General features: G+C 35.4%; 1 protein-coding gene across 2 annotated transcripts in view; it reads right to left on the reverse strand.

The window, feature by feature from the left end:
• Positions 1-15,191, reverse strand: part of epsti1 (epithelial stromal interaction 1) — a 29,543-nt gene extending 14,352 nt beyond the window's left edge. Inside the window, exons 1-7 of one of the 2 annotated variants that reach the window (XM_042730815.1) lie at positions 14,717-15,191; positions 13,129-13,187; positions 12,021-12,104; positions 11,849-11,922; positions 11,675-11,758; positions 6,206-6,279; positions 1,278-1,365 (exon numbers count right to left, since the gene is read on the reverse strand). In XM_042730815.1, coding sequence (XP_042586749.1) covers positions 1,278-1,365; positions 6,206-6,279; positions 11,675-11,758; positions 11,849-11,922; positions 12,021-12,104; positions 13,129-13,187; positions 14,717-14,886 — 633 coding nt within the window. In that variant the 5' untranslated portion in view covers positions 14,887-15,191. The remainder of the gene's footprint in view (positions 1-1,277; positions 1,366-6,205; positions 6,280-11,674; positions 11,759-11,848; positions 11,923-12,020; positions 12,105-13,128; positions 13,188-14,716) is intronic. The other variant, XM_042730816.1, reaches the window with a different exon arrangement.
• Positions 15,192-15,198: the final 7 nt, after the last annotated feature.

Genomic DNA, 15,198 nt, shown 5'->3' on the forward strand with positions numbered 1-15,198 from the left:
TAAGGGAAACAGTGCTTGACCAAACGTGCTAGCTATGATGTTACAAAAGAATTCTATTTTAAATAAATGCTGCCCTTATGAACTCTCAGTTCAAAGAATCATGAAAAAAAAAATTGCATGGTTTCCACAAAAATAGAACCAGCACAATTTTTTTCAACTTTGATTATAGTAAAAAATATTTCTTATGCAAATCAATTAAATCATATTAGAATGATTTCTGATAGATCATGTGACACTGAAGACTGGAGTAATGGAGATGCTGAAAATTCTACTTTGCATCACAGGAATAAATTGCAATTTAAAATATACTAACATATTAACAAAAGCAGCCTTAGTGAGCATATAAGACTTATTTCAAAAGCATTGAAAGCCTTGTGTTATGTTGTCCAGGCTGTCTTCAATTTATTTTGCTAATTTGCATTTGCATAGTTTGACTTTATGCCAAAACTTTTCCCATTTTACAATAAGGGGTTAAATATTACCCCCTAATGAAAGGTATTTCTGCTGCCTCCAGCATGGTGGAGATCTTCATACTTTTGATGATTCTTCAAGCAGAACTTTAAAGAAAAGGTTTGCCAATAAATAAATAAATAAAATAAAAATACAGGCACTGCATGATCTATATCTCAGTGTTTGGTGACCACAAGAGCATTCTGAAGCATACCGAACTTGCTCAGAATTCAAGTGAAATCATGTGGCTTAGCTGTAATTAACACCTCTAAACACATCCTGTCAGATTGTGTACAGTATGTCACAGGCTTAGCCTCTGGCTCCTTTCCAGGTACTTTCACTCAAACCATACAGGTTATTCCACACCAGTCTCTCTTTTTGTTGCATTCTCACAGACCCCTCTCTGCCTTTTGTGAGGCGGTTTCGCTGTGAACTCTGGGAAGTCCCCTGAACTCTGCTTGCCTCACCATACAGAAGCAACACTTGCGTCTTTGCGCTGGCTGACCGTGAAAAAAAAGGCTGTGTGTTTACAACTGAGGAAGCTGTATGATGGACTCAGTCAGCGATCTCCGGTGTGAGGCTAATGAGGAGATAATTGAAGGGGACTGAGCTCTGCAGCAGGCCGACTCTGTGCTGCAGTCCAGTGTGCCATGTCAAGGAAAGCTCCCGAGAGAGCACTGTTTGCTTTGAAAACATGTTTTAAAGACAGATCAACTGGTGTGAATTATTCCAGGGCCTTGGGCTGCAACCTCAGTGCCACAGCTATGCACAAGAGGCTTGAACTCAGGCCTGTAGAGCACACAGTGCATTTTTGGCCTCTGTCTTACCCAGGATGATGCTGGTATGGAACTGCTTGCTGCCATAGAAACGCTACTGCTGGACCTCTCCATTCTTTGAAGAAACTCCTCTGTTTTCCTGCAGGAGGAAGGGACATAATTGTGATTACAGGGATAGTTCATCCAAAAAATGAAAGTTCTGTCGTCATTTACTCATCCTCATGTCGTTCCAAACCCATATGATTTTCTTTCTCCCAGAAATAAAAAAACAAACAAAAAAAACGTACTGTGTTCTGAAATGTGTAAGTCATCTGAGGAAAAGACTGAAATTTAAGTTGCTTTTCACTGACTGTCTTGACTGCTCTCAAATCTTATTCATCTGTTAAAAACAACAAAATTTATTTAAAAATAATATACCTAATATAGGCATCAGTATCAGTACAGGTTATACTGGCCTTCAATCGTAGATTCAATTAAACAAATATTTAAAATATCTAACATTTACATGCTGTTCCCACATTAATTTGAATATTCAATGTAAACATATTATATAACATTTTAATGTTAGGTGTAATTAATCATGAATATTTACACAAACTTGTGTGATTAATTAGTTAATTTTTGTAATAATATATAAATATTTTATAGATAATTAAATATTAATTTAATTTATTATATATTTTATATATATTAATATAATATAATATTTATTATTGTATTATAATTATTATTATTATTATTTATTAATGATGTCAAACAATTAATCGCCATAAATCGCATCCAAAATAAAAGTTTTCTGTAGGTGGCAGATCGTTTATAGCCTTTGCTCACAGCAACTGGAATAAATAAATGTATAATTTTGATGGCGGATTAAAAATCAAGAAAGGATTATGTGTTTATAAAAAACATGTGTGAATGTACTTAAATTATATTCCAGTTTTAAATGTGCTTCTGATTACAGATAGCCTGGGATTATAAAGATTTGTATTTTAAAGACAACCAGTTCGAAGGGAGCATAATTTGCTTTTTGAGTTAAAAGAATTTCTTCATATGAAACTCGAATGGTATGATAATTAATCTTAGTATTTAACATAAAAAAAAAAAAAAAAACATTTATACAGGTTAAGAATGACATGAGGGTGAGTAAATGATGACAACATTTTTATTTTTGGGTGAACTATACCTTTAAAAGTTAAGCCAAAAGGGAATAATTTTAAAGAAGAAAAACTTTAGAAAATATAGAATATGGTGCAGAATTTGTATAGACTACAATTATGATGCTTTTTTAAATGATTATTTATGTATTTATGTATTCATTCATTCATTCATTCAAACTGGAGCTTCTGGTCGCCATTTGCTTTCACTGTATTATAAAGAGCAGCATGACAATCAAATTTCTTCTTGTGTATTCGACTTCAGTGGAAATAAAGCTGGGTTTTTGATGAAACAATGGTAAATAATGAAAGAAGCTTCACTGCCACACTGTAAAACCTGACAAATCACAGTAACTCAAACCGTTTGAGTAAACAGATTGCCTTTACTTAAACCACGTAAGTTTTAAAACTTTGCAATTATGTAATCAAGTGATTAATTAAGTGCTATATGAGCTTTAGTGATGAACAGCTGCTGTTAACAAACAGCATCACCAGCTCCACTTATTAATAACCAGACTCACTTTATTTCTGTCAGACGTCTACAGAAGATCTTATTGAGAATTAACTAAGGTTTAGATGTTGATTTATTGTTTCATTTGAAGTAACCATGTTAGAGATCAGTGTTGCTTTAGTTGGGCTCTTGACCCTTGATTTCTGTCTTAGATTATTTTTTATTGGATGTTGTAACCATGCGTTTTTGAAACGTCTGTTATAACTCAAAAAACCCAGAGAAAATATGATCAAGTATTGGTTGTTATACAGCATATTGGTGATGATAACCATCAATTATGGAGCTGTTCAGAGTTCAAAATCTTACTAAATAGGCATAGACGTTGGAACAGGGGGGGCTGGGGGGGCTGGGGGGGGCTGGGGGGGCGGCCTCCCCCTCCCCCTTCCCCCTCCCCCTTTCCCCACCCCTCGGGGGTCAGGCAGCTGGGGGGGGGGGGGGGGTTTGTTCGTTGTTTTTGTTTTTCCGTTGTTATATATATATATATATATATATAGTTTTTTTTTATTTATTTATATATATATATATATATATATATATATATATATTTTTATATATATATATAGTTTTTATTTATATATATATATATATATATATATATATATATATATATATATATATACAGAATCTGAATTAAAATGTGTCTTGATTTAAGCCTACATTTCTAAATTTTTTGTCAGAAAATGTATTGTTTTTTAAGCCTTTCGCACGTACGATCACACAAGTGTAATCAGTCTAGGCTGGTCCCTGGAGCGTACGATCAAGTGCATCACATGATCAACTGCTAAATTCAAATGTTGAATTTAGCCAGACACAGGCGCGCTCAGAGCTGTCATATATCACAACTTTTCAGTGTTTTCAACCACATACTGTTTATTTTAGGTTTCAAACATATAAATTCACATAAGTACTAAAAAAAAACAATACATTTAGAGTTTGTAAAATACACACTGATGTCTATGGAAGAGGTAATAATAATCCTTTCCATTATAATTCGACACGTTTTATTCATATCAGATACACATTGTGTAAGTAACTTCAATGTTTACTCTATTCTATTCCCAGTTCACCAGCCACTTACTTTTAAGTATTTCGGGAGAAGTGGATGAATTCACGTGTTGTAAACATAGAGGTTGTAAATCCGACAGATCCGATTCTCTGAACTAACATGGCGGCGCCCATCGCGCATACAGCTCAACTAACGCGATCGTTTAAACAACAATATACTTCCACTTGCATGTATTTGACAATCGGAATATCAGATATTTCATGCCATAGCTAACACATTTGTGAATATTCTGAATAAAAAAGGAAAAATGACATAAAAGCAAATCATCATTCATTCAGCGCTGTTGCTGCTGCGGTGTGTCACGTGACAAGCAATGACGCGTCACCATGGAAACCGCCGCCCCCCCTCTCACAATATAGTTCCCACGTCCCTGTAAATAGGTGTTCTATAGTTAGTTCAGTTGATTACAATGAAAGCCATTCAAAAAGTCAGTGGTTCTTTCTTAATCAGTTAATATAAAGAACTTGCCAAACAGTTTGGTCTTCTATAGTGTCAATTAGTCACACGCAGACATCAATAATCAGACTATGAACCTCGACAATGGTTACGAAAAAAAAAAAAAAAAAAAAAAAAAAAAAACATGCTGCAATGCATGCTGGGTACTATTGTAGTACAAAACCCATCCATGGCTCCCAGCATGCTCTGCTGCATTGTTGTTGTTTTTTTTTTGTTTTTTTTTTATGGTCACCATTGTTGAGGTTCATATGCTGATTATTGATGTCTGTGTGTGACTAAGTGACACCATAGAAAAACAAACTGTTTGGAAAGTTCTGTATATTACCTGATTATCACAGAAACACTGGCTCTTAGAATCACTTTTACTGTAATCAATCCAACTAATTACACAACGCCGACTTCAAACAGTTCAATAATCAATGATTATCATTACCAATATACAGTATATCAACCAACATGTAAGTACAGGTTAGATAAAAAAAAAAAATGCTAACCTGAATGCACTGTAAGTTGCTTTGGATAAAAGCAGCTTCTAAGAGTGTGAGTGTGTGTATAACACCTGATGATATTTTCTCTGGGCTTTTGAGTTACAACAGCCAAAGAAAAAACTAAGACAGAAATCAAGCGTCAGGAGCCCAACTAAAGCAAACACTGATCTCTAACATGGTTACTTTAAATGAAAACATAAATCAACATCTAAACCTTAGTTAATTCTCAATCAGATCTTCTGTAGACGTCTGACAGAAATAAAGTCAGTCTGGTTATTAATAAGTGGAGCTGGTGATGCTGTTTGTGGGGTTGTTTAATCAGATCTTGAGAGATTTAATGTATTTATTTCAGTTTATTTTATCTAAGGCTGTGTCTGAAGTCAGTTGGAGTTCTTGTGTTTCTATTTTATTCAGTAATTCTGTTTGTTAACAGCAGCTGTTCATCACTAATTCACAATTATCACTCAATTAATCACTTAATTATTTAATTGCAATGTATATCTTCTTTCAGTGAACTCAACTGAATTAAGTTCAGAGTACTCATAACTGTTAAGTTTTAAAACTTAAATGGTTTAATGCAATCGGTTTCCTCAAACTGTTTGAGTTAACATATCTTGTCAGGTTTTAGTGAGGCTGTGTCTGAAGTCAGTTGTAGTTCCTTTCTCTCTTTTCTCCAGTAATTCTGTTTGTTAACAGCAGGTGTTCATCACTAATGCTCAATTATCACTCAATTAATCACTTAATTACTTAATTGCAATGTATATCTTCTTTCAGTGAACTCAACTGAATTAAGTTCAGAGTACTCACAACTGTTAAGTTTTAAAACTTAAATGGTTTAATGCAATCGGTTTCCTCAAACGGTTTGAGTAAACCCAACTTGTCATGTTTTTAAGGATATTTGTTTACACAAAAGGTTTGAATTACGTTACTTGTCGGGTTTTACAGTGTGTTAGTTTTAAAACTTAAATGGTTTAAGGCAATCGGTTTCCTCAAATGGTTTGAGTAAACCTAACTTGTCAGGTTTTTAAGGATATCTGTTTACTCAAACGGTTTGAGTTAAGTTACTTGTCGGGTTTTACAGTGCAGCAGCATCTTGTAGGATTCCTTGCAATGGTTTTGAATTATCTCTTGACAGGTTCTGAACAAAAGGTATATTTTTCATTGAACTTGGGCCAAGGATAAACCTGTGCATTCAGGTTTATTGTTTTTGGACAATTGGCAGTAGTGCAGCTTAACATCCTACTTCCTCCTTTAAACAAAGCACACTTTATATCTGTCAAGGTGTAGAAAAAATGTTGACGTACATTTGCTTGTCATCTTGGTACAGCTTCTGTCTCTGTTCGTCTTCTTGCTTTTTCCTCATCTCTAGTTTAGTGGCCTGCAATGCATTAGACATGATATGTGCACTTTAGATGTTAAAATACGTAATTCTCTTTAAGCTAAATATGCAAATGAACTACAGTATAATAATGTTTAAGCATTCTGACCAGCTTGACATACAGTACAGCAGCAAGATTGGCTCATTCAGTGTTGTGAGTTTATGGTGGAAGTTTTAGTACCGACTGACTAATGGCCAATCAGTATTTTTTGCATTTCTATTTAGCTAGTGCCACAGATTTATTCCCCCCACATTTTGAAATGTCCATATTCATTGATTCTGTTGAGCTTTCCAAATGCATGCAAACTTTTTCTATTACCAGGCCGAGTATTTTATTATTATTATTTTACATCTATTAAAATTAGTCCAGCATTTTCTCATTCTTCAACTAATGACAGCTCTGAAACAGCATGTCATTTGCAGTGTAATAATTATTTGGCATTTATAGCCCATTATCAATAAACTGCACATTTTTTCTTTACATTTGATGTCATAAGGACATTGACATCAAAAATATATACGCTAACACTTCAGTTTTGGGACCAATTCTCACTATAAACAAGTTGCTTATTAGCATGCATATTACTAGCATATTGGAAGTGTATTAATGCATGATATATTCTCCATGACCATATTCTATATCCCTTAATCTCTTAATCCTACCCAAAACCTTAATTTAACAACTACCTTACTAACTATTAATAAACATTAATTAGAAATTTACTGAGGGCAAGTCACAGTTAGTAGTTAGTAAATAGTAAGAATTGATCCTAAAAATAATGTGTGACCATATACTGTATACACTGACCATATACGCTCTGACATCCCGATCTGAATCAAATGATTCATGATACGCGATCCGATTGAAACGCTTCAAAACAGTGAATCATTTTGCAATGCAATGGTTTTGATTCGGAGCAGTGTTGCCAACTTAGCAATTTTTTTGCTAGACTTAGCAACTTTTCAGACTACCTTGCAACTCTCCAAATCAGCGTAGTGCCATTTTGACAAATCTGACTAGTACGCAGGCGAAGTACGTTTTTCTGTGTCAGCCGTGACACAAGGATACATTTATTACATGTGTTTACACTTTGGTTTGAAAGCAAACAGCGCATTGGCTTGTGGCGCGGCTGAGACAGAAGAGCGTACGCCGCCTGCATATTAGTCAGATTTGCCAAAATGCCGCTATGCTGATTTGGAGAGGAATTATTCACCCCCCCACCCCAAAAAACCCCCAGACACGAGGAGAGGAATTATTGAATAATGTCGTTATTTTTGTTTTCTTCGTGTACAAAAAGTATTCTCATCGCTTCATAACGTTAAGGTTGAATCACTGATGGCAGATGGAGTATTCTGATGATGCTTTTCATACTTTCCTGGACCTTGACAGTGGTATCTATTTGGCAGTCTATGGCACAGTCACAAGCCTCCCGTTTTTCATTTAAAATATCTTAAATTGTGTTCCGAAGATGAACGAAGCTTTTACTGGTTTGGAACGACATGGTGGTAAGTGATTAATGACAAAATTTTCATTTTGGGATGGAGTAACCCTTTAATAGGCCTAACGTAGGCCTACAATGTTTTTATTTAACTAAGATCACACCAAATACAGTTTCCATCGTATTAAAAACATTTCATAAAATTTTTCAAAAGCACCCCCCCCCTCTGTTTTTTTCACAAATCGCACCCTGTATGTATATATATACATATATATATATACAAACCCGATTCCAAAAAAGTAGGGACACTGTACAAATTGTGAGTAAAAAAGGAATGGAATAATTAACAAATCTCATAAACTTATATTTTATTCACAATAGAATATAGATAACATATCAAATGTTGAAAGTGAGACATTTTGAAATGTCATGCCAAATATTGGCTCATTTTGGATTTCATGAGAGCTACACATTCCAAAAAAGTTGGGACAGGTAGCAATAAGAGGCCGGAAAAGTTAAATGTACATATAAGGAACAGCTGGAGGACCATTTTGCAACTTATTAGGTCAATTGGCAACATGATTGGGTATAAAAAAGAGCCTCTCAGAGTGGCAGTGTCTCTCAGAAGTCAAGATGGGCAGAGGATCACCAATTTCCCCAATGCTGCTGCGAAAAATAGTGAAGCGATATCAGAAAGGAGTTTCTCAGAGAAAAATTGCAAAGAATTTGAAGTTATCATCATCTACATTGCATAATATTATCCAAAGATTCAGAGAATCTGGAACAATCTGTGTGCGTAAGGGTCAAGGCCGGAAAACCATACCTGGATGCCCGTGATCTTCGGGCCCTTAGACGGCACTGCATCACATACAGGAATGCTACTGTAATGGAAATCACAACATGGGCTCAGGAATACTTCCAAAAAACACTGTCGGTGAACACAATCCACCGTGCCGTTCTCCGTTGCCGGCTAAAACTCTATAGTTCAAAAAAAGAAGCCATATCTAAACATGATCCAGAAGCGCAGGCGTTTTCTCTGGGCCAAGGCTCATTTAAAATGGATTGTGGCAAAGTGGAAAACTGTTCTGTGGTCAGACGAATCAAAATGTGAAGTTCTTTTTGGAAACTGGGACGCCATGTCATCCGGACTAAAAAGGACAAGGACAACCCAAGTTGTTATCAGCGCTCAGTTCAGAAGCCTGCATCTCTGATGGTATGGGGTTGCATGAGTGCATGTGGCATGGGCAGCTTACACATCTGGAAAGGCACCATCAATGCTGAAAGGTATATCCAAGTTCTAGAACAACATATGCTCCCATCCAGACGTCGTCTCTTTCAGGGAAGATCTTGAAGAAGAAGAAGGATCCGGGTACTGAAATGGCCAGCCTGCAGTCCAGGGGCCTGATGTATAAACATTGCGTACGCACAAAATGGGCATAGAAATATGCGTACGCATTTTTCCTCGCACATATCGGGATTTCTAAAAAATAAACTTGGCGTAAAGTGCGCACCGTAAGGATGCTCTTGACCGTGCGTACGCACTTCTTTTTCCTGGAGTGAGAAAAGTAATTAAGCAAACAGCGATTTTAAACTCTGTTTTCATTTCATGTCGATATACACATTTACATTAAATACTCCACTCGCAATAATGGATATAAACACTGAAATTACATAATTTTACAAAAAAACTTAATTACATATTTTTTTTTAACAATAGGCTAAAAAAAATTTCCTGTGGTATGTTGTTTTAATGACAGCGAGGAGTAATAATTCATCTTTAAACTAAACTACAGATCACATGTTATGAGAAATATTTTAGTGAGAACAATGATCAATGATGCCCACTTACTTCGATATTATGATGGACACTGCTGGATTCAGTGGTCGAACAGTCCATTGTCCGGTATAGGACCAATGATAATAGCTTACTTTACAACCGCAGCTGCACGGAGGTGTTAATGTCGTGTGAAGGCATCTCCACAACATAATGAAAAATACCACTATGTTTGAAGGATATAACTAGGAGAAAACGGTAAGATTTGCACCTTTCCTTTTTAAAATACTTTGTCAGTGACAAGCCGAATCAGACAATTGTGTTTACACTGCAGTAAATATGGACTTATCTGTTTCCACTAAAAAAAAGCTAAAAGATGTTCATCAGCAAAACTGCATACATTTAATTTGATTTTTTTAAAACAATTGAAATACTATTTGGCCAGTGGAAAAGAATGAGATCAACTCTATTCTAAAATATATCTGAAAACAACTTTAAACCATATTGTGTTTATGGATATTTTCATATATATTATTAAACATAACAAGGATACTGGATAATTTTTAGCAATAAAAATTAAAGTGTATGGCACAAATGGCATTATAGTCCCCATCTCATATTTCCTTAATGTCTCAGTGTTAAACATCGTGTCACGTGCATGGGAATATGCATGGAAATGACATGTAGATGAGGTTATGCATAGTAAAACAAGGCGTTGTAAGCTCCATATATGGTGATTTCGGGGAGGAGTCGGGGTGGAGATGCACGTACGCACAATCTTCCCCTGACTGGGATTTATAAAGGGATTTTTGCGCAGGTTCTGGCGTACGCATGGTTTTATAAATCTGAAAACTTTTGTGCCTACGCAAATTCTGCCACTTATGTGCGTACGCACACTTTAAGGATGAAATCTACGCAAAGTTTTATAAATGAGGCCCCAGATCTTTAACCCATAGAAAACATTTGGCGCATCATAAAGAGGAAGATGCGAAAAAGAAAACCTAAGACAGTTGAGCAACTAGAAGCCTATATTAGACAAGAATGGGACAACATTCCTATTCCTAAACAACTTGTCTCCTCAGTCCCCAGACGTTTGCAGACTTAAAAAAAGAAGAGGGATGGCTCACACAGTGGTAAACATGGCCATGTACCAACTTTTTTGAGATGTGTTGATGCCATGGAAATTAAAATCAACTTATTTTTCCCTTAAAATGATACATTTTCTCAGTTTAAACATTTGATATGTCATCTATGTTGTATTCTGAATAAAATATTGAAAATTTGAAACTTCCACATCATTGCATTCTGTTTTTATTCACAATTTGTGCAGTGTCCCAACTTTTTTTGGAATCGGGTTTGTGTATATATATATATATATGTATATATGTATATATGTATATGTATATATATATATATATAATATATATATATAAATGCATAAACATATATAAAAATACAGTGTGGTCCATCTGAGGCAACTAGTGAAAATGTAGCATTTTTCTAATTCAATACAACATTTTTCATTCAAAATAGTTTGATTACTGAACTTTAAATAGTGCAGAATCTTTACATTTCAATTATTTAAATATATTTTTTGCTGAATTGTATGAACTTATATTTATATTTAATTGAACCACATATTTTCACAGTCTTGTCATTCCCAGACTGCACTTTGTTAGATGCTGACTGCATTTCACTGGCTCTGTAGTTGTACTTTCCACAATGTCAATAAAGTTTAATCTAATCTAATTAAAAACTTTTTCTTCAACTATTATTAATTTCCAGTATTCCAGTTTTCCAAGCTTATCTACAATCCTGAGATCCCTAAAGTAAACCATTATTACACTACAAGAAGGGCCAAACAGTGACCGGAGCATGTTTTGGCAAATGAACTGTGGCTGCTGAAATAATTAGACTCATCAATCACGCAAAGCTCATGCAGCAGCAGCAACGTTGAAGGCTGAAGTCTATTATAGTATTTAATTGCAAAGAACATAACTTGTAAGTTGCCTGCAGTGACATCTGGGGTTATAAAATCTGAATTACAAAGGCATCATAAAAAAGCACTGATTCCAAACACAAGCCAGATGACCATATGACATTTTGCAGATGCATGAGAGTAACACGCTGCCCTGCAGAAACGCTATAAAAAATCAGATGTAAACAATTTCTTGAGCTGTACCTTCTCTCGCTGTAAGGCCTTCTTCTTCTCATTCTCCTCCTCCTCTGCCTGTCTTTTCTTTTGATCCATTTCCTCTTTTCGAAGCTGTAGAGATAATTAAATGTACTGTAAGTATGCAACACACCACAAGTATTTGGGAAAGGAACCAGAAATTTTAAGCAGGTTCTCCTAAACCATTTTTCTCAGCTTTGACTGGCGTAATTCCACTTGCTGTCTTTGTCTGACTTCTGCCAGTGACACTGCACCACCTGTGAGAGTGAATACATTAGCAGCGTTAGATGTTCCTTTCCTTTGCTTTGTGTCTTTTTTCATATCACGACGTCCATATATATCATGTCCACATTACCTAGTCTCTCTGGAGCCAGCTGAATGGGACCAGGCCGGTTCTCCTCTTTCCATCTCCTCAGTTCCTCCTCTTCTTTCTGTGCATCTGCAGAGAGAGAAATGCATTTTATTTCAACACACATATAGGGTTTGTGACAATGGCTGAAGATCAGGGCTGGCAAATGGAAGTTTGCAAAGGGCATGCTACTAAATGACTACTTAATACACAATTTTTAAGAGAGACATTAATTAAAGGCTGGAATACACTAGACAACTTTTGCACATGCTGATGTATTTATCAGCTGTTTGGACTCTCATTCTGACGGCACCCATTCACTGCAGAGGATCCACTGGTGAGCAAGTGATGTAAAGCTATATTTCCCCAGATCTGTTCACATGAAGAAACGAACTCACATACACCTCGGATGACCTGAGGGTGAGTAAATGTTCAGCAAATTATACTGTTTGGAGGAACTATTCATTTAAAAATCTTAAAAAACAAACAAAATAAACCTTTATCATCTATCTAAATAACGCTTTTCATTGCAATTTTTTTTTTCATTATAGTAAGACATTTGTTTGAGTTTTAAATGTTCTTCACACTCTAAGAAAAACATGTTTTTTTTTTTAGTTTTTCTATTGTATCACTGCAAACCCTCCTTCTGGTACCTTCTTTTAAAAGACTGTGTGTGATGGGCACAGACCATGATTTGTTAGCTCTACACAAATATGTTTGATATTTGAAGCTAATTTTTGAACACATATTGTTGAAATTCATCATTCTCCTAGTAACAATGCACTTGTTTCTGCATGAGTTTGCTGTCTTTAGAACGACTCAGTCCTCAGTCATTTAGTGATGCTTAGTTTTTTTTCTGTAACCACTGACAAAGATAGCAAGTATATGATGGCCAGTGTTTTCAAATGTGTTTGTTCGGATTTTAAAAATAATGTGGTGTATTCCAGCCTTAAGATAATAATGAACTACATTAACAACAACAACAACAAGAGAAATCTGTCTTCTCTTGCAGATACAGATAAACATGCTGAAATTGCACCTGATGGTAGCAATTAGAGACACATCTGGATCACATGAAGATGGAAAATACAACAACAGTCGTGTCATGACTTACTCCTCTGCAGTTTGCTCCGTTTTGATTCATTTGGTGGTATCTTGGTGTATCCATCCGCACTGTGGGCAAATGGCATGCATTAGGTACATTTGTTTTCAAGTTCAGACTCCATCCATGTCGTGAACTTATCAGTCTCATATGTCAGCAATGTCTCAAAACCAAGGTGGGGCACAAGTCATCTTTTCTTACGTAAAGTCAGAATTTTTCACAAACAACTCTGGGGAACTTCCCCTCCATCCCCATCACATTTGATGGTGACACAATACACACACCCCAAATAATGCAGCTGTCAAAATCCATTTCAAAACACATCTGTATCATAGAGTATCCCCTGACATCACAAATAACCCCAAATGTGCTGCCCGATGACACATAAAACAATGAGTCATGTGGTATAAATCAAAATGATTAGAATTAGGCACGATGAAACTGAACACAAATATAAAGAGTACAGGCAACAGTTCCATACTTTACAGTAAATAATACATAAGGCCTAATTTAATAAACAAACCAATGACATGCACACAAGTAACTGGAATTCCCCTCACAAAAATTCACCATGCAACGAAATTCCTGCAAAAATATCATAATTACAGTTGTTGTTACTACACGAAATCTAAGCAATATGGTTATGTTAAAAATGACAAAAAGCTTCTCACATCGTTAAAAAGATCACATATTGATATGACTTTGCTTTCTGATAAAGAACTATTTTATTTGAACAAGTAATTATGGCTGCAAAGTCTGATCATTTGTCAATTTTATTTACACAGTAGTTAATGATGTTTGTTTAGTAACATTTTGTCATGTGATAGCAGTATGTGCTTATTCCCTTACTAAAAATAGTTAGATAGTTATTACATGAAACGTGATATTTAACAATGTAGGCTATGTAATGAAAATAAAGGCAAACGTTTGGATAGAATTTAAGAAATTATAGATGTAGCCTACTTAATAAAATGTATAGGCTATAAATAGTTAAGTTTAGCCAAGACATTAACAAAAAAAAAAAAAAAACTCCTATTTGTACTGTCCTCCAGAGGACTGATGCATTTGTTTGTTGGTTTGTTTTGTTTTTTAATGATATTTTACTGGCCTATTTATTCATGTGTTTTAATGTTGTCATTTACTATTTCTAATGATTCGAAAAGAGATAAATAGGGAAATGTGAGCGTGTAGCAATACTGTAATTTTACAATACTGTAATTTTGTACTCAGGTGCCATGGTAAATACTCGCACCTGAGTTTCGCTTTTTCAGAATGTTTTTACAGAAACGAAAGTGAAACTAGAATAGCTTCCAGGTTTATTTACAGAGAAAGAACTAGCAATAAATGTAGATTTAATCGCCTAGATGACCGATCGTTAGCTCAAACATATCGAAATAACGATATATGTTGAAACGTAACAAATATATATATATATATATATATATATATATATATATATATATATATATATATATATATATATATATATATATATATATATGCATTTAAATGTAAAATATTATTTTTTATCATATATATATTATTTTATAAATATATAATTATATTATATTATATTTGTCTGTTGCAGCAGGCTTCTTACCGTGTTGGCTGATTCTGAGGGTTTGCAGTACTAACGTCAGGTGAGTTATTCTCACAGTACTTTTCATTCATTAGCTCGCGGTCCGTCATATCGCTGGTTTGATTTATTTCATTTCCTCTGTATGCCCGGCTCCCTCTGGAATTACGCTGTAGATGTGTAGATCGGTTCATGTTAGTTTATTCTCGTGTCGCGTGTTTCCTGACCTTCACGTACAGTAGGCTCCGCCAGAACAGCTGATCACTGGCACTGACTGGGAGCTGGTTATGGCATTGTGTCTCTGTGTGGGATTCTCCGTAACACCAGTATTCATTTGAAACATAGTGCATGGAAGCTTTTTAAGCACACGGTGATTCTTGGCAGTTACAGCTTGTTTTGGAGGTTTGGGGCACACGGAGCTGTGGGGTATGAAAACGCGCTGCTCTATTTTGGAATCGCGAGACCCCGCTGCAGCAGCGCGAGGTTTGTCCCTCTGGTGTCTCCGT

The sequence above is a fragment of the Cyprinus carpio genome, chromosome B9, assembly GCF_018340385.1.
Source record: "Cyprinus carpio isolate SPL01 chromosome B9, ASM1834038v1, whole genome shotgun sequence".
Taxonomy (NCBI): domain Eukaryota; kingdom Metazoa; phylum Chordata; class Actinopteri; order Cypriniformes; family Cyprinidae; genus Cyprinus; species Cyprinus carpio.